Raw genomic sequence first — 20,628 nt, 5'->3', positions numbered from 1 at the left:
AATTTCATGCAAAGGTAGACTTACCGTATATACCCGAGTATAAGCCGACCCGAATATAAACCGAGGCACCTAATTTTCCTACACAAACCTGGGAAAGCTTATTGACTCGAGTATAAGCCGGTTCACCTTTGCCGCTGTGGAGGAGGAGGAGGAACGAGCAGCCCGAAAGCAGCCCTTTGGGCTGCTCCTTCCTCTTCCTCCTTTGCCAAGTTTGCATTTATGTGAGCAGTTCAGGAATGGAACAAGCTGCCTGGGGAGAGTAAAGAACCACCGTTCTTGTACACTTCTTAAGGAATGGTTAACTGGGGAGAGCGGGTGGCAGCACAAGCGGAGAGAAAGGGCTTCTTTCTCGCTGCCCCCACCGCCCGCCTCACTCAAGTATAAACCGAGGGCAGCTTTTTCAGCACAAAAAATGTGCTGAAAAACTAGGCTTATACTCAAGTATATAAGTAAGTCTATTTCAAGAGACTTTGTCCATGGCCCCCTGACCATCCTTTCCCAGAAGCCCTTTTAAGCTCTGGAGAGTATCAGTATTCAAGGCCATCAGCTGTTCGTGTAAATTAGACACCAGCCCCTTGTGTTTACCAAGAGCGACAATTGTTCAAATTCTCTAGTAGCCTGAACCTTAGCAGTTGCCCTAAAAGTAAAAGAAGTGACTTGTTTGAGAGGCAGCCAATTTCTCTCCAAGTCTCCTAACTGCTCCTGCAAAGTCCTTCCTTTCCCAACGGGACCAAAAGTCAGGGACAAGATTACCTTAATGCAGCTGCTTTTTCCTCATATAAAGAGGTCTGATCTCTTTAAGGTCAGATTCAGAGGCTCTGCTCAATGATCAGCGGCTCAGCAGCCCACAACTTGTAGAAGACATCTGAAGGAAGCCCTGTATCAGGCAGCTTTTATTGTTTGATGTTTTGCTATGTGCTGTAAACCGCCCAGAGTGGGTGGGGAAACCCAGCCAGATGGATGGGGTATAAATAATAAAAGTATCGTTATCATTATCATTGTTATTCTCACAATGGCTGACCAGATATCCCACATGCAGGACCTGAGTGCAAGAACACTCTCCCCACTTGCAATTCCCAGCTACCGCACCAGGCATATGCGCATGGATGTTACAAAATCATCCATGGAAGCACAGGGTGGTGAAATGGTGGGAGGCTAAATGCTTCCTGAAAGATCCCAAGAACATAAGATAGTAGCCTAATGCAAGGCCAGCTTGGGTTCTGAAGACAGAACGAACCTCCCCAACCTCTCCAAAATTAAAACACTGCCTTTCCCCACTTCTGCCTGTTCCTTCACACCAGCAGCAACATCTGCAGGAACAGGCTTTGCTGGAACCATCAAGATGAAGCTTTCCCACCTTCCCTGACCTACCTGCCCTGCCTGGGACCCTTACAAGGAGGTGCTGCCCATTATGAATTAGTTCCTGCTTTATCTGACATCTTTCTGGGGGCTGCTCTTTTGCTTTCTGTCTGGTACATGAATAAATTTTAGTGTATTTTAAAGTGTTAGGATTTTGTAAATTTTACACCCACAAACCCACCCCTCGTCCTTTGTGAGATGCCTATGGGGCCTTTCTTGGCCAAAAGGTGGCACAGAAATAATATTAAAGAATAACCATCAGACCTCTGAGCCTTTGTAAGTCACTACTATCCTTGAAAAGTAAACTGATATTTGTGTGTCGGTTTTCATTTATTGTCAGCCATCTTGGAGGCCCGTTGTAAGGCAGAAAACCAGGATATAAACACTGCACATAAATAAACAAAATATCTCATTTCTTTCTCTCTCTAATGATTAGGGAATTGTGTGCACTTTGGATTATAGGATAAGGGGTGGGGGCAATTCTCTTTATTTTTCTACAGATTACCTTGTCATAGCACACTTCAAAAATCAATCAAAATCAGAAATGAAGAAAACCCACACGGCTGGAATGACTGTGCAATTCGTGTCAAAAGGAAGCTTTTGATTCCACAAGGAGGATATTTTAATCCACTGTAAAATTACTTTGGGCTAAGCTTATTTCCCTGCTATCAAAACCTCTCAACAGGATGACTCACATTCTCAAAAGCTTTACTTACTAACAACTATCCTTCTAGGGAGAAGATTATTTGTCCACCTCCTTATACCCAAGATGAAATTTAAGTCTCTATCCGACAAGTCTTCCTTCCCTCTGAGACCTCAAGAGGTGTAAATTCAAAATGAAAGCTTTGTCCTGCTGCCTGCGTGAAATGCTTTTCTTTCCCCCCTTTTTCATTGGTGACAAGGAACCCAGAATCTGATGAGAGAACAGAGAAAAATACTTCTAGTGGTAGAGGAATTGAATGATCCATTCTTACAGAGGAGAAAAATTAGTTTTCAGCAACATAGTAAATTGGAAGTGCTAGCACTTAACACACAGGACCACACAGGATCTAGGTGTGGAAGGATCTGTCAATTTTGATCCTGTTTTGATTTTTCCAATCTTAAATTCAGTTCTCCATATTTCCACTGCAATTTAATTTTTTTAAAAAAAATCCTTATGAAAATTCTTCAGAATTTTAGTGAGAATTTCTTCTAATAAACATGTTTCTATATGCAGTTTCAATTGATATACACATCTTTGCAAGCAGTTTCTCCTAACAAGATAGCATTTTGTAGGTTATTTTCACTAGCCTGGTCACTTTTGTGCACATTTTCCTATAATACATGCATTTTTATAAACATTTGTTTGGTTAGAGAACTGCATCACGAAATTCAAATAAGTGTGGGTTTTGAAGGATGGTTGTGTTTTAGTTCTCATGTTGCTCGAATGTGAATTTCTCCCCCATCCTTAGCAGAATCTAACCTCATGTGTAACGAACCATCATGAGCTACTATGAAGCATATCAACTGTTCCTTGTTTCAAAGGGGACTGCTATTCCTCAACATTTATTGGCTGCTTGAAGAAGAAGAGTGTTTCTGAGCTCTGGCAGTGTGCGCTTCCTTTATCACAGAGCTGCTCTACCAGCACCTCCTTCTTGGCAGTCATAGTGATTTTTTTTGGGGGGGGGGGAATACAGTACATATCATAACAGCATCATGTCCGTCTGTCCCAACAGTTAAAAAGCACGATTCATTTTACACACACACCTCATACACAAAGAGTGTATGTAGCATATATACTGAGGAACGTGGAAGTAAAAATGTTTATTTCAACCACAGGTAGAGAACCTGTGGCCCTCCGGGCTGCCGTAGGACTCCAATTCCTTGACATCCTCTACGCTAAACTGTCACAAACAATAGTGACACGTGAAAGCTTCATTATCCCATCATTCACTTGCCAAGGCAAGGAGCAAGGGCTTATCCATTACCATAAAAACATCTCGCAGATTAAAGAAGTCATAGAACTGCACTCTCCTTTGTTTCCATTCCATTATATTGCCGATCCTGGAGTTAAAAGCCAAGGCTTGCAGACTGGGCAGTTTACGGTTTCTTTAGGAAACAAGGTTCACATCATAGAATGGTTTACAATGGTTCACATCACATGGTTTATAATGTGGCCGAGAACAGTTTACATTTGCATCCTGCCTGCCTAAAGGATTTGTTGTGACATGAATGTTTGCATGCTTTCATATGGTTTATTTACATAAATTTATATCCCACAGCTTCAACTTAAATTTATGTTCTCCAGGTGGCAAGCAAAGTTATAAGAAGCAATAAGAGTACGCTTTCTCACTTCATTGTATTTCAATCGTTTGCTGCCGCATTGTTTTTCCAAGGTTCTATAAAGAGCTGGGGACATGGCAGGGACTATTTCCATGGTGCTAAAAAGCCGGTGATTGATTTGCATGCCCTGGGTGGGTTTTCTTTGAGTGGGGTGTGTGTTTCCCAGCTGCTCCATGGCCCTTTTCAAAAGCCCTAAGGGTGGGATAGAGGAGCAATAGGACAGCTCCCCCTGTCACTTCGTGGTAGCAGGCCTTTGCAAGGCACTTGAGCAGAAGCGGCAGGAGAAGAGAATGTGTGGTGGTAGGGAGAAAACAAGGAGATGGGTCCTAATCCTAGTAGGGCTTTAAAGCAGGGCAGAGCCCTATTTGTCCTGGTGGATCCCTCTCCACTGAATGTTCCATTTACCTATCCAGGCTAAAGAACAGTGCAAAACCTCTCCTGAACACCTTGTCCTTTGGCCTAGCAGAAGCCACCTATCAGTTCTTCCCAATCTTGTGGGCATTCAAATGCTTGCTAAGATATTCTGCACTCGCAGCAGGCAGTTCAATATGGGTTAACAGACGCATGCAGAAAGAAAAGTGTTGCCCCTCCTGCTTTTGTTTTCCCCCTTTGCTGGTTTGCCTGCTGTTTATTATTATTATTTAAACAATGATTTTATGCTGGTCTGTTTTTATGCAGCATAGTTTCCTTTTATGCTGAGTTCCGAGTCTTGATGTGCTTTGCACTGAGATTGCTTTTTTACTATAATACATTTCTGTATTTTGCAAACTGCACAGGCTCAATGGGTGGTACAGAAGTTGATACACAAGTAAATTAACAGTCTGCCATCTCTTTCCCCACTTGCTCAATGGAATGTGCCCAATCTCCTCCCACCATTCTTACTGCACCAGGTTCCTTCGTCACCTGCTGTTCCAGAGAGGGACATGCTCCTTCCAGCTGCTCATGCAGAAAATACATTGGGGCTCCTCCAGAGACCTGTTTATTGAGCATATATTCTGATTTGCTTGCACAAAGCTTACAAAGTGAGTATGTCCAGTCTTTACTGAGCATTTGTTCTGATTTGTTTGCAGGGCAGTTATATGGCAAAGAGCAGTAACCTTGATTTGTTTGCATCAATACATCTTCCTGCTAATCATTTGTTCATCTCACGTTTTTTCAATGCATTCTCATCACTTTCCCAACTGCAAGAAGTCCGTTTTTAATGTTGCAAGTAGGGCAACAGAGCACTTTAACTGTGAGCTTGAATTCCTCCTGGGAAATAAAGAATTTGGAGGCTTCCTAAGAGGATCTACTGAGATCTTCACATGGTCGTCAGTCCCTTCCCTCTTCCTCTTAACCTTCTGCGCCAATACACGAGCAATCCAGTCACACTCCTTATCGGACAGGAATTTTTATTCTATTCCACATCTCTGAGTATTACAGAAATGAAATCCTTACAAGTGCCTTGTAATATTTAAGCTCCAGATGAAAACAAAAACCAAGTGTGGGGGGGACAGAACAAATTTCAAACTTTAGAAAGCAAAAAAAGAATTACACATGATGCAATATTCAGTAAACATTTTAAAGAGCACAGGAAAGAGAGAGGAAGGAAGAGAGAAATGATGCCTGGGATTCAGACTTTTGCAGACATTTCCTGATCTTTGATGGCATTGATTCCACTTAGGATGCAAGTCTCTTTTGCGGGGGGGGGGGGGATGTGAAAATTAAAAAGGTGATAAAAATCAACGGTATCTAAAAAGGAGCATGTGGAAGGGGGTGGGAGGGAGACAAGAAGAGTGGCACAAACCAGCATCTGTTTTATGGCAAACTCCTTTGGCCATGTGAAAACAAAGTCAGTGGATTCCGTAGAAATTCTCTGTAGAAAGGAACGTCCATGGTTTTGTGTGCATTATGGCCCATATTCAACATCCTCATTATCAGGTTTAGTGTAAGTTCCCTCATAGAGGAAAAAAAACCCCACAAAGGTGCTTGTTTCACAGTTTTTTATGCTCCCCAATATAACACTGTCCTGAATTGGACGAATGCCCCCAAAATACCTTTCTGGGAACATGCGCATTCCTTTACTGGAAAGGAGAAACAGGGGTGGGGAAGCAGGTAACCCTCCACATCCCACTGCAGAAGCCGCGAGGGAGCAAGCGCCCCTATTGCACGCTTGTCTTCAGGATAAGGTCTGTGCGGTTCACAGGCAATGGGTGGGCTTCGGTGTTGAACACCCAGTCCTCAAGAGACAGCACATCATCTTCACAGAACAGAAGATAGAGGTACCTGGAGGAAGGAGACAAGTCAAAGGAAGGCATGTGCAGATGGGGTGCTCCTATCAATGGAGAATCAGTGGTTAGTGAGGAAAGCAGGTGGCTTCCAGATATTGCTGGACTCCCACTCCCATCAGCCCCAGCTAGGGATGATGGAATTGTAGTCTAGCAACACCTGGAAGGTCCCAGGCCCCTCAAGCCTGCATTAGAGTGCCAGGGAAGCTGAGGGTTTCTTGGAAGCTTATCCAAAGTTGCCCAGCAAAAATTGCAGTTGACAGCAGACAAGTTTCCTTACACCCCTGACCCAGAGAGCATGTCCAGTGCCCTCTGCAGAACGCAGCAATAACGTGGTAACACTGGGGAGCATTGCAATAATGCACTATTATTGTGTCAAAAACGTGCTGCAGAATACACCTGTAATAAAACACAAGCCTGCAGGGACCCTCACAGGCATTCAGCTGGGAGGTGTTTTCTTTTCAACAGGCAGTCATGGTAGCAGCAGTAGTAGGAGATGGGAAAGGCCGTGAGTGAGCAGGGAAAGAAATCACCCTGCAGCTAGCAGCCTGAGATGGAAAAGGGGAAGCCTCCTCCATTCTCAGGCAACCAGCTATAGGATGCTTCCTCTCCCCAAAGGGGAAAGAGGTGCAACAATGAGGCAGGTGACCAATGGGCATGGGGAGAATGTCTACCAGGGCTCAGTTTGCAGGCATGCCACCACATCAAGAAGTCAATCACAGCGGGGGGGGGGGGGGTTGCACTTTGAACTCTCTTCTTATATTTTGTCCATACAGATTCCAAGTGGTGAATATGTACATATGAACCAGCCCTCTGGCTCTTACAGATGTCAAGTCCACACACAAAGCTAGTTCCATTCAACAGGGCACATAAGGAAAGCAAGTCAGCAAAGCCTCATCTTAAATATTCCAAAGTACATTCCAAGTCACTCCAATGGATCAGAGAGGAAATGGCCAAGGGCAATTGGCAGGTTCCTGCTTTATTTAAGATGGAGCCACTGTTGATGACCCCCCTCCCCCATGAAAGACATTCTCCACCCTACACAGCCTTCTGTGGAAGAGGTGCTGAAAATGTTCAGAACTTACTTTAATGTCTCTGCTAGGAAAAAGCTCTGCTGCATGTTGTCGTGACTCGGGTTGGTGGTATAAACATCGCGGATCCCGGAGAAACCAGCTTCTACTCTGCAATATTTCTCAAGTGCCTGGTTGGGGGGTGGGAGTGGGGAGAGAGAGAGAGAAAGAGAGGGAGGGAGGGAGGGAGAGAGAGTCAATCTCTTCCAGTAATAGCAGCACAGCAAACAAGTAGCTCATTAATCATCATCAGTTGTGTTTTACCCATGCGGGTTTATGAGTTGGATTCAGGTTTTTATAGAGGCTGAGCTCCCATTGAAGAGCTTTTAATGATTCCCCAAGGGTCCAAGAAAATAGGCTCGCCTCTGATGGTTAGCACTTTCTGTTACACTCAGTCTCCTGTAAGAGCCCTCAAGTACCGGCCCCTGAAGAAGTCCTTCCTGAAATATTGTACAATTGACAGAATGCCGCCTGACAAACACAACTGCCAGCACATTAGGAGGCGGTCTTCAAATGTCCCATTCTGTCAGAGGTGGCTCCACGAAGAGCCAAAGGGAAGTGGTTGACACAGGCTGCAGACTCTAGGGGTGCCATTAGGGATGGTGGAGTGAGGGACAGACAGCCCTGAGCATGGAGCAGAGGAGTCACAGGGGTTCCTTGTGCTCCTGCTTGGTTGGAACGAAGAGGCACGACAAGAAAAAAAGATTGTTGGAAATGTAAAGAAAAAGATGGGAATTTCTACCACATGTGGTGGACATGCAGTAAGGTTAAGGTTTATTGGGATATGATATACAACGAGTTAAAGAAAATGTACAAGAATACCTTTGTTAAAAAACCAGAAGCGTTTTTGTTGGGTATAGTAGGAGAAGAGATTGCTAAGATAGATCAAAGATTGTTTATGTACGTGACAACGGCTGAAAGAATTCCATTAGCCCCAAAATGGAAGCAACAAGAAATACCAACAACTGAGGAATGGCAGCTGAAGATGATGGAAGTATGCGGAATTGGCGAGGCTGACCAGGAAAATCTGAAACCAGTGAGAGCGAGCTTTCTAAAAAGACTGGAGTAAATTTGTATAATATTTGAAGGACAATTGTAAACTTTTACCAACGCTAGCAGGGTTGCAGTAAGAAGGCTTGTAATGTTAATTCTTATTACCATTTTACATTTACTGAAAAATATGACATAAAATATAGGAGGGGAAAGTAAATTGGAAAACATACAAATGCGAGGATGTAAAATTGGAATTAGGAAAACCATGAGGTGGGGTGGAGGGAAGTTGATAGCTTGTATTAGCAAAAATGTAAGAATTTCATAAGGATGTATTTAATATTACAAAATGGAAAATTTAGTAAATATATTAAAAAAAAATTTAAAGGAACCAAGAGGCACAGAGTCCCTGCCAAGCCCTGACACTCCAGCGCAGATTAGTGAGTTAGCTGGAGCAACAAGAATGCCCAACTCAGCAATAAGGAACAAAAGCAAAATTTAATAACTGAAATATGCACCTTAATCTGATTCGCTTCACATTTGGCTCCAAGTATGGAATTTGGAATTCCATCACCTGACCATCTACCCCCCACATAATGCCAAATTAATAATTGTATTCTGGTGAGCCAGAAATGCTCCATTGCTAAAGTGATGCGGAGATCAGACGTGCCAGGCAGTTTGTGCTCCTTGGGCTACAGATGCCCGCTCCCTCCCGATCCTAGATGTGTGTAACTGGGGTAGCCCAATGGTGGTGGGGGGGAACACTACAGATTCTCAGAGGCAGCTCCTTCTTGATGACTACATGTCATGCGTGTGGTGGTGAGCCTTGGAACAGATTAAAAAAATTTAAGCATCCTGGACTTTAGCTACTTCAAGTTCTCCCCACACCCAAAACAGATGTGTTGAGGAAACAGAACTCATAGCCCAACACTCCACTTCACATGTGCTAGGCATGCTCTGTGCTCAGATATTTGCACCAAATTTGTTTTTCAGAAATAGCATAACCATTTGTGCAGAGTGACTTACAGACTACTCAGGTTTAGAATGTCCGCGCTATAATCAGTGTCTTAGAACTGTGTGTTCGCTAAAATTTCAATTTCCAGAAAGGCCTGGAAGTACCCTAACCATTTGCTGGTATGGTGAGTCTTCCATGTTTGCAGGAGAGATTGACAAATGCTCCCCCCTCCCTTCAGACTGGTACTATCAGTGTGGCTTGGATTCTGTGTGCAACCAAATGTCAGTTCCCTGGCTACCAGCTTAATCAGGTGTACTCCACCTGGAGATCCCTGTTTTAGGAGAGAAATGTAAGAAGAGCCCAGGTTTCAGACTTTTCCAACAACTAGAATACCAGGGGCTATGCATGTGCTGAACAACGTGGCTCTAAACAAACTGAGGAATTTTTAAAAATACCCCTGTAAGAGAGTGAATCATCGTGTACCTTTATCTCAAAATGCCTGATACTAGGATCACAAAGTTTACCTGCAGGTGAGAGGGACAGTTGGTCAAGATGCATCTTTTTCAACAGGCATTTGGATGAGGAGACACCTGGCTGCTGATGCTTTTAGAAATTGTTTTTGGTGATTGTTTTGCTTTTAATGGCTTGTGTTAAGTTTTCTGGATTTTATCAGCTGCTATCTATTTGTTTTTGCTGTAAACTGCCCAGTGGCCTGTGCAAAGGTTGGTACAACAATAATGTACCAAATAAGTTCAGTGGGAAGCAGAAGCCCACACCTGTGCAAACTTAATTCACTAGCTGGTAAGAACAGGCTTTTCCCTCCTGTCAGCTGACTAGGTACAATGAAGCTCCCAGTGCCTCACCTGGATGAGCTGCTCCTGCCAATTCTGCTGCCTGCTAAACCCTATTCCTCTGCTGTCTTGCTTGGGCTGTGTCTTGGAACTGACCTCAGATTGGCTTCCCAAACTAGCATACTAGCAGTTTTCTCTGGAACTGACATGATTTGTTCACTCATTTGTTACAGGGAGTCAAGACGGTGCTGCTGCCATAAACCTTCTTGTCCTCTCATCTTACCTAAGAGATCTAGCTATGTATTGCCCCCCCCCCCGCCTTCACAATGGCCAGCGTGGAGTGGCAAAGTGTAACTTGATTCACTTGGTGGAGGACAAGTGGTCCGCAAGACAGGCTGGCAACACAGACAGTTGAAGACCCATCTTCACTGACTGCCAGGTTGTCCCTTTATATGTCATGTAGTGTGGTCTCTCGTTTTCTCTCAACAGCACATGTTGGCACCATTCTTTTATTTAGTATGCAAGTGCAATAACTTTTATAAAAACTATTTAAAATGTTTCATTTGCCTTTTGCACTAACTTGATAAGTGAGCACACAAACAAACAAAAAATAAATAAATAGAGCTGTTTGGATCTCTGCCATTATACATCCTGCAGCCTGGCCCCTTCTGCCACTACTGTTAAAAAGCCTACGTGAAATCTGTCAATTTCAGTTTCTCTCTGTTTCTCAATTTTCCAATCTTAAGCTCAGTTCTCCACTTTTCCACAGCAGTTCCCCTTTTAAGGAAAAAAGTTCCAATGAAAATTAATCAGCACTTTACTATGAATTTCTCCTAATTTACACACTTTTGTATGCAATTTTGCAGAGCAATTTTCCTAGTAACAATTATAATTGTTATTTATTGCCTGCCCTCCCAGGGGTCTCAATATTAAAAGAAAACATTAAAAACAGTTTTAAATGACTTACAATCCCAAAAGTAAGGTGAGTCCTAAGGATGCATTTTTAAATATCTCTGTTACTAATATATACATCTGTATGCATACCATACACCAATATATGCAAAAAAATTGCCCATTACTTGGCTGGGGCACTGCATTGCAAAACTCAAAGAAGCATGAATTTCAAAGAGTAGCTGGAGTTGCAGTTTGCATATTGCTTCGGAAAGTGAGAATTAGGTAACTTCACCTTTAAATGAGAATTGAATTGAATTTCTCCCCATCCCAACACATGTATTTTTACTGCTATGCTAAATAATATTGTGGAAGCATGGTGGCTGAGCTGAGCTGCTCCTAGCATTGAAGGGCCAAGGTACAGAAAGGATGTTCGCACCTGACTCAGCTGTAAAAGAGAGGCCTGAACCACAATTTCCACTTCAGATGTATTCTTAAGCCAGGGGTGGCTCACCTCTTTTCACTAGAGGTCCGCATTTGCCCTTGGCCAAGCTTCCAGAAGGAGAGCACCTAACATCTAACAGACAAACTTGCACACAGATAGCCACCCCTCAACTGATTCGTGCAGAGCAACAGAGGTAGTAGATAATCACCTCCTCACTGCTCATAATATAATTAATCTAATGACCAGGGAGGGAGGAATTTGCATGTGCACCAGGCTGCTGGGCTCTACCCACCCCAAGGGTGTCTCTTCTTAAAACACCCACACACACCTTTTTGCAGTTGCCAAAATTGGCTGGGTCTTTGGGGGCCAGAAAAGAAAGCCCCTTTTTTCTTTTTTTCAAGCAACCCCTGTCCTAAGGCAAGGGAATGGTGGTTAGCAATGACGGTTTGGGAGGAAATACCTGTACAGCTTCCCAGCCCCACTGCCTGTACTTGGGATTGTGCGTCAGCCTCCACATGTACATGTAACTTTCAACAACTTCAGGGCGCAGAATGTAATAGCGATCGCTGAGTCGGGTGGCCATTGCTTCGGTGCCAAAATCAAAGCGGAATGCTTCTGGGCCCAGCTTGGTTTCTAGTAAAGGATACATTAGACATTCAGAGACGATTAGAACTTTGATGCTTATCACACCTAGGAAGCTGAAGTTGGGAGAAGCTCCTAAAATATACATCTGCAGCGACTAAGAATCAGAAACGTTTTTGTTTTTTTTCAGAGCTGTGAGAAGCCCTGATAGTTAAAAGCTGAACATGTTGGGTGTACTCTCAGATTCTACAGGATATGGGGTTGATCCCGATCCATAGCCCCAGTGGAACTATAGTATGCAGTTTTTCTTAGCAGATTCTGGACAGTCATAATGGAGAGGTCCCAAATGCACACAGCCCTGTGTGCATAGGCCTCCCTGCTGTGTCAGGACCACAAAAAACTGCCTCATACTGAGTCAGACCATTGCTCCATCTAGCTCACTATTGTCTGGCAGCAGCTCTCCAGGGTTTCAGGCAAGAGCTCTTCCCAGCCTTAACAGGAGATGCTGGGATTGAACCTGGGACCTTCTGCTTGCAAAACAGATGCTCTCTCACTGAGTTATTATTCTTCCACCCTTAACTGGGGGGCGGGGGTGGGAGTGGTTGGGGAGGGCTTTGCACTGATCTTTAGTGCAGGCTCAGCTTCTACCTGAGCGGACGTAAGACTCGTGACAGGTGTTCGTAATTTCTGCAGCTAGGTCCATGTAGTGCTGTTTCTGTTCTTCCCCAGCATGCTCTGCTCCAAGCGCTATCATCCCTCCGGAGAAGCAAGCCAAATGGCCCATTTTGTGGTCCAAGGCGCCACCTCGCCACTCTGCAATGTATGTCAGCCCACCGGCTGATTTCTTCACCAGGTGTTTTTCTATGGCCTAAATTTAACAGCATTAAGAAGAGAAGAAAATAAATGGGTATTATTCCCAAGGAAACAAAAGGCTGACAAACGTGCATCCTCCAACAGCCGCTATGTTATTTATATACTAAATATATGTGGTTGTATCCAGTGTTAGTGAGAGTCAGAGTAGACACATTTAAATTAATGCACATGGCTAACTTAGGTCTGCTAATTTTAATGTGTCTGCTCATTAAAGTAGGACTTAGGCGGATACAATCCTACATACAACCCTATTAAACATAAATACCCCTATTAATAAATGTATTAATTGCCTTTAAACAACAACAAACAACAACAACAACAACAACAAATATCCAAAGAAACTTGCGGTACAAAATCAGACTACTTGGGGGGGGATCACACTTATGATGTTTACAGCACTTTGCTTTCTTTTCAGTCCATATATTTCCTCATTATCATAAACCACCTTGTGGGGCAAGTCATATAAAAATCCCATTTGATAGAGAGGATGAAAACTGTGAATGGAGACAGAGATAAGAATTTAAGGCCAAACACAGCAGGTTATTCACCCTACAGTGGAAGTCCAGCATTGCAACTTGCACTGAAAATGCACATTTCAACAGCCCACGCATTGAATCAGCCGTACATTTCCCCTTGCTTTGACCTAAGTGTGCCAGTTTTTCTTTTTAAACTGCACATATTTGTTTCTTTATAGATTCATCTTCATATTGTCGAAACAGAACGAAAACAAGAAACAATTTTAAAATAGTTGCAGACCTGCTCCAAGAATGCACTGAGGTATGTTGGTGTTATCACTGGTGCTAGCCAAAAGCCAACTTCTGCAGGTGGATTTTCCCTGGTTCAAACTGAACCATTCAGAAAACATGCAAGATTTTTCTTTTTTAAAATCAGAGCCCACCCTGGGACAGAAGAAGTGATGTTTGAAAGTGCCCTCCACACCCCAAAGTTCCCAAAACATGCCTTGGCTTCATCCTGATGATGAAAGACAAATGGCTGGCTGCCTAAGGCTGCCCAGTGACCACAGCAGAGGTGAGATTTGACTCTGAGCATTACAGTGTTTAAAGTTCTTTGAAGCAGCTTGTGACCCACACACTGCTGCCTTCCAGTTTGCTGTGACATTTTCTCAGCTGCAAAAGGAATCAAGCTTACCTCTAGAGCATTGTCGTACATGGTTTTGGCTTCGGCATCCTTCTTGTCCGACATCAGCCAAGATTTGATCAGATACTCATAAAAACTGTCCCCAAGGCCGCCGATGGAAACATGATCTGCAGCAGCAAGAAGAATAAAGCATTGCCTTGTGATTAGGGCTGTCATCCAATGAAAGAAAACTTGATTGGTTAATAGATTAACATGAATATGATTGCTTGATTAAATCTGCACAAGGGTGTAAACAATCACTCTGAAGATAGCCTGCTTCCTTGCGGCATATGCTCTTTGGAGACATGTCCTCTATGTGTGTGTAGAATGCCTCTTCCAATGTAAGAATATCAGAGCCCCAATGGATCAGGCCAAAGGCCCACCTCGTCCAACATCCTGTTCTCAAAGTGGCCAACCAGATGCCTGTGCAAGAAGCAGCAGAACCTGAGCACAACAGCCCTCTGCCCACTTGTGATTCCCAGCGAGTGATATCCAGAGGCATACTGCCTCCAGCTGCTGTGAGGGGTTTCCCCCCTTTATTATGAAATAAAGATACAAACAGTGGAGGTAGTATAAAGCCATCATGGCTAGTAGCCACTGGTAGCATTATCCTCCATGAATTTGCCTAATACTCTTTTGAAGACTTCCAAGTTGATGGCCATTGCTGCTTTTGGTGGAAGTGAATTCCATAGTATTCATTTTAAAAGTGTTTTCCTTTTACTGGCCCCAGAGCATGATCTGAGCTATAGGAACGCATCCTTCTTCTCCCATCCTCAACATATGTAGCTCCTGACACCTCCTGAACCTACCCCAGTCACTCACCCTATCAGAGTTCCTCCCTTCTTGCTTCTTTCCTCCTTATTTTCCCAGGCCTTAGAAACTATGTAGTTTCAAAACAACTGGAAGGGGAAGTATTTCATTCAAGAAAAATGCACTGATTTTTATTTTCAAAAAATCCCTGCTTGTATTGGCTTGGATTATTCTTTAGTTATTGGATTTTCCACAATAAAGGGGAAAACCAGATTAATAAAAACACGGGGTGGCATTTTGATCCCAACGTCAACATGCTCATGCTGCGAAAAACATGGCTGCATAAGCAGCACCAATTCCACCCCCCCAAAAAAAAAATCTCATTTGGAAACACCCAAAGTATTAACTGTCTCATAGCAGGGAAATTACACATGGTGCAAACACCTCCCTCCCAATGACCTCTGGAAAATTCTGCAACTTCTCCGGCTCCTGAGAATTTCACTTTCAAATATAAGCCTACAAACCCAAGGACTAGAATCTTGCTTTAAAAGTTAAAATCAATAAAAAAAAATCCCATACCACTCCCTCCAAAAGACAGCATACACTCAGCCCTGCCTGTTGCTATATACTTCTGCCAGACATTCTGTTCTCCTTACAGGAGGGGCACAAACGGCAGGGGATGAGGAACATGCCATGGCTGCAAGCATCACAGCAGAAAAGCCCATCAATTGACAGAACAGCAAGTTCAGAACCTCCTGGCAGCTGGCGAGGCCGTCTAGATTTTGTAGTTGTGATTCTCTGCCTGGAGTGACATATTAGAGTCCTGTGGAGGTTTCTATAGCCTTAGCAGATTGACAAAGAGGGGAGGTGGACTGAGCAGAGAACCACGATGCCAGGTGTGGAAATGTGTGCAGAATACTGAATCGCAGAGCTTTTCCAAGGCTACCTGCTCAGACTAAGCAGCTCTGCAACCTGCTAGCCTGAGGGAAATCTGCCTGGAAAACCATTGGACAGATTTATAACTTTAAAGTACACTAGGGGGGATTTTATTTTTACATCTCAGCGCATAGATTCCTCAGGGCAGCCAAGGATGTGCAAATCACCTTTTTTTTCAAAGAAAAGAACAGAATTTATTCCCACTGCTATATATATATATTCCTAGATGTGAATACATGTATGGTGAGCCTCTCCATCAGTGAGTATTCATGGTTTCCACTTGAAATACAGGTTAGTATGTGGTTGTTTGTCTTCTTTTCTTGGCTGGCTTCTTGCATGTTTTGAAGCTTATTTGAAATATCCATATCCCATTCTGAAGAGAGACTCACCTCTACAGTTTTTCATTGGTCTCAAGCACAGTCAAGCCTGGCAACATACCGGTACTCTGCTCCCTAACCTGGCACCCTCCAGAGGTTTTTGATTGCAGCTCCCTTAAGCCTACACAGCTGACCACCAGGAACATGGGGGGGGGGCCCACTGGAATGAGGAAAGTTGCTGTAGCAATACGAAGGAACCAGAGCACATTGAACACAAATGTCCCACAAACACAGGCCTCACCTCAGATTGAACACAAGAGGGGGGGGGGAACATTCTCCACACCAGGGGTCACATGTAGCAGTAGATGAAGGGCGATGGAGGGCATGGTTAAGGCTGGTCATGGGTGGGCCATTTGCACTGTTATCAGTGTCCTTTTCATTCTTAAAATGGGGGGGGGGGTTGGTAGCTCAGACAGCAACAGAAGGACTAGTGACACATGTGCTGCTTGTGACCTTCCCTGCTTGACCACTGTGCAAAACACGATGCTGGACTAGATGAGCCTTCGGTGTGATCCATCTGGGACCTCCTCATGCTTTATCCTAAATCTACTGCTCATCAATTTTATCTGATGCCCCAGAGTTCTCTTATTATAAGAAAGGGACAGGGAATTATCCACAACATATATACATATATACTGGTACTTTATAAACCTCTATCTTGTCCCTCATATTAGTAAACCCCCCCCCCCCTGGCCTGGTCCTTCCTGCCCCATTGCAATGTTTTAGATTAGGGAAGTGCTTTTGCCCTCTGACAATCAAAGGAGAGAACAGAGTCCTAGGATCCTGGATCCCTTCAACTCTCTTTGTAGCAGGCCTGGTAGAACTGTGGTCCTTGAGGTACTGGTGACCTACAACTCCCATAACCCCCTGACTTCTGGCCATGCCAATAGGATCTGGAGTCCATCGTCACATGGACGGCCAGAGATTTCCCATCCCTGTTTGATAGGAGTCTTTCAGCCTATGTTTGCAACTGCAGCAGGTGGCTGCTGAAGAAAGAGAAGAGGAACATCCCAAGGGTTAATACGGTTGGTGCATTGTGGAGGTCACTTGTCCAAGGCAGCCCACACCGCCTCTTAGTCTAGTTCGCCTTGTGTGGTCCTGGATGTTAAGAGATACTTGGCAGGGATCAGGGCTCTGGGCGTGAGTGATGACTCTCTTGCATCTGTTCAGGAGAATTGCTTTGACTGAAGAACCCTGCATAATGAGCTCCTTGATTAGCATCAGTGAGGATTTTAATTTGGCGGCTAATGTTTCCTTGGCTTGATGCTCTTGCCCTAGTGAGAGGCCCTAGAAAGTCTGCCACACATCAGCAAGCATTTATCTGGCTCAGCCGAGGGACTCTTGAAATACTCACGCTGCACCCAGTTCCCGGTTACTGGACTGAGGAAATTAGGGTAAAGCCCCTGTGGCTTCTCAATTCTGTTCAGGACTTTGCGGATGTTCATCACCTACAAGCAAAAAAGAAAGCAGAAGAGATAAGTTCCTTTCTTTTTTTCCAATTCACAGGTGGGTTTTTTTTAAAACAACAACAACCCATAAACAAACTACCCAACCAAACAAACTGCCAAGCAGCACAAGTTTCAATCAGTTCTGTGCACACCTTGTTGTCCTTTGGGAAAGCAAACACTGTCCTTCATTTCCAAATTTGTGGTCTTCAAGAGACCACAGGGCATTGCTCTGAAAAGTCTGAAGGCATGTGATGAAGCTTCCTATGTGGGCTGGGGCCCAATCAGTCCTTTGATGGGAGAATGGCCTAGAACTCCACAGGAGTTTCAAGAACGAACATGTGCAGGATATGAATACACTGGGTAGAATTCTAATTTTCAGACATGCATTAACTCTTCCCAGCTATGACTCACACACTCAACACTAATTAGGCTTGTGGGATAAGCAATGGAAGCTTTCCCTCACCTTTAATTACTGCTGAGGAGGGGAGTCAGTAGGCCAGGCATTGTTCTGTGGGTCTGCTGCTCCACATAGGAAGCAACCTTATATTCAGTCAGACCACTAGTACAGCTTGGTACATTTACTAAGGAAGTGAGGTGATTTGGTGAGTGTTATGTCAACCTCCCTCCACAAGGGCACTCATGTTTGGGAAAGGGCTCCATTTCTCGTGTCTCAGGCCTTGCAGTGGGTTACTCCTAAAGAATAGAAACCTAGTGTTGCCAGATATGGTAAAAGTAATCTACCTCAGCTTGCTGCTTCTAACAGTAATCAGCCAAATGCCTCTGGCAGATTCAAGAGTACAAGGACATTCCCTCTTGTCAGAGGCGTAGCAAGCCCAGGTGGTACGCGGTGCAGGATTTTTTTGTCACTCCCCCCCATTGACAGTTCAGGGTAGGCTTGGGAGTCGTGGGCAGGTGCCGGATGTCTGCCCCCCCCCACGCCTCTGACCCCCAACCCTCTTACAAGTGCTTCCAGTCTTCAGACGCCCCACACGCTTTTGCAAAAAAGAAAATGAAAGAAAAATGAGAACTCCAAAGTTTTGCCGAGCAAAAAGAAAGAGAGGTGGTCGGGGGAGGGAGCTGTACGGCTTTGCTGGCAAGGCCAAGTAACTTGTCCTCTCCCCGCCTTCTGCCTCCTTCTCCAAGCTCCAGCCAGTACCCCGGAGCGGGGATAACGGCATGCCTACTCCCCCCCCCCCCACGCGACTCCCAAGTATTCAGAGCGGGGGGGAGGGAGAGGACGAACTGCTTGCTGACAGCAGAGGTGCAGCCGCGAGGGAGGCAAGGCGCTCTGCTCGTAGCTTCTGCCCTGACAGCAGGACCACACTTAAGCCAAGTGAAAGAATTGGCACTGTGCCTTTAAGAGGGAGCCAGCAACATCATCGCCCCCACCTCATCCCCATCCCTCCTGCTTGTGCAAGAAGGAAAAGCCAGATAGGTGGGAGGGGAAGAGAAATGTGACCTAGGCTTGTAGCGTGCAAGAGAGAGGGAGAGACCAAGAGGTGCTGCTGCGCGGAGGATCCTTTGCCCACGGCTGCGGGTAGGGGCACAATGGCAACTCCGTGGGGTGCCCTCTTGTAACCCCTTCAGAAATGGAACCCGGGGCACTCCACTACCCTACCCCTCCCTTCCTACGCCACTGCCTCTTGTCTGTCCCCAGTATCAGGCATTCTGAGGATTACTGTCCTGGAAGTACATGTCCTGGGACATGTGGCTACAACTGACACTGCTTGCCAGCAAATCTCACCCATTCACTTTCCTACCATTGCTTCGGATTCACCAGGGGCCAAAGGCACCAGGCTGACAACTAAAGGCTTGTCCCAAGCAAGAAAGAATGAAGAAATAGATGCAGCTTCCCATAAGTTTCCTGATAAGGGGAAATCAAATCTGTTGCTGAGCAACTGCAGCCTGTGGCCTAGCAACTACCCATGCAATCCTTCCTGTTTCCCCTTTGCCAACAGACCTTTGGCTGGCTGGGACATCTCTTGTCTCAGGTAGTTGGAAAAGCCAAGCCAATGACGTCTGGTGGGTCAAACAGCAGCCGGATCTGGCTTGAAGGCTGCCAATAACTGGTTCTATGATACACAAAGGGCAATGGCCAAGGGTGTTGGCATTTCACCTCAATAAATATTCCTGATAATTCAAAATTTAATAGCTGTTTGGCAGTGATAAATTCAGGCAGGTGTGTGAGTCCCACTACTTTCAATGTGGACGGTTTTTACAGGAGGCATTTCTGACCGCCTGTGTCCCACATATTTTATAAAATCTAGCTAAAGTGGTTCTATGCAGACACAATACTTAATCATAGTTTCTTTTAATCTTCCATAGTTGTGGTAAATCCCATCACTTAACTGTGATGGAGGACTGGTTTACAAACTAGAAAGTGAAACCAGAGTTTAAAACTCAGTTTGCAAACTATGGGTTGCACTGTCCTCTGTTTTAAATATTATACCTACATTGAACAAACCGTGGTTAAGGCAGCTTCCCCCGCAATCCAGCTCAGGGTTAAGCAACCACCAGGGGTTAGCAATAACTAGAATTGAGTATAAAGTCTGCCCCAGGTGCTTTTAACTAGCCAAAAAAGTTGGTTCCAGCCACATAATCACAACTGTTATCCTGTTAACCACCCTGAGACCTGCGAGTATAGGGCAGAATATACATTTAATAAAAAACAACAACAACATACTGGTGCAGCCACAAACAACAACAACAACAACAACAACAACATCATCATCATCATCATCATCATACTGGTGCAGCCGAAGAACCTGGCATGTTAATGATATGTCCATAACAAACAGGAACAGGCAGTGCCCTATTAAAGGGCTCAGGCGGCCTTGGCTGTGCGCTAATGAGCTGATCAGCTTTTCAGAAGCCCATTTCCCTCTAGATGGCTGTCTGCAACTGTTTCCTCCTGTGCGCTTCTGTTTTCTCACGCAGCTTTAGCTTTAATCTACTGCATGTTCAGAGCAGGCGAATCCATTAAACAAGCCAGTTCTCACACTTATTGATTGGCTGGGCTTAATAGCACAATGGAGATTCAGTCGGCCTCTTGGCAAAGCATTAAGAACCTCACCCCCTCTCCCAAACCCAGAGCTCTCCCCATACACCATAGGATGTCTTATGAACAAGACATAGGTAAAGGTAAAAGTACCCCTGACCATTGGGTTGCACACTCATCTCGCTCTATAGGCCGAGGGAGCTGGCGTTTGTCCGCAGACAGCTTCTGGGTCATGTGGCCAGCATGACTAAGCTGCTTCTGGCGCACCAGAGCAGCATACGGAAACGCCGTTTACCTTCCCACCGGAGCAGTACCTATTTATCTACTTGCACTTTGACATGCTTTTGAACTGCTATGTGGGCAGGAGCTGGGACCGAGCAACGGGAGCTCACCCCGTTGCAGGGATTCGAACCGCCAATCTTCTGATCGGCAAGCCC

The 20,628-nt window shown here is 44.8% G+C and overlaps 1 protein-coding gene across 1 annotated transcript in view; it reads right to left on the bottom strand.

Moving 5' to 3' along the window:
• Positions 1-5,055: 5,055 nt before the first annotated feature.
• Positions 5,056-20,628, bottom strand: part of MAN1C1 (mannosidase alpha class 1C member 1) — a 125,633-nt gene continuing 110,060 nt past the window's right edge. Inside the window, 6 exon segments of the mRNA XM_033157799.1 lie at positions 5,056-5,946; positions 7,034-7,149; positions 11,551-11,723; positions 12,321-12,540; positions 13,695-13,810; positions 17,100-17,193. Of these exon segments, the coding sequence (XP_033013690.1) occupies positions 5,823-5,946; positions 7,034-7,149; positions 11,551-11,723; positions 12,321-12,540; positions 13,695-13,810; positions 17,100-17,193 (843 nt within the window). The 3' untranslated portion in view covers positions 5,056-5,822.

Source organism: Lacerta agilis, chromosome 8 (genome assembly GCF_009819535.1).
Source record: "Lacerta agilis isolate rLacAgi1 chromosome 8, rLacAgi1.pri, whole genome shotgun sequence".
NCBI classification, from domain to species: domain Eukaryota; kingdom Metazoa; phylum Chordata; class Lepidosauria; order Squamata; family Lacertidae; genus Lacerta; species Lacerta agilis.
The sequence above is the reverse complement of the archived record's forward strand: the minus strand, read 5'-3'. Positions and strand labels throughout refer to the sequence as shown.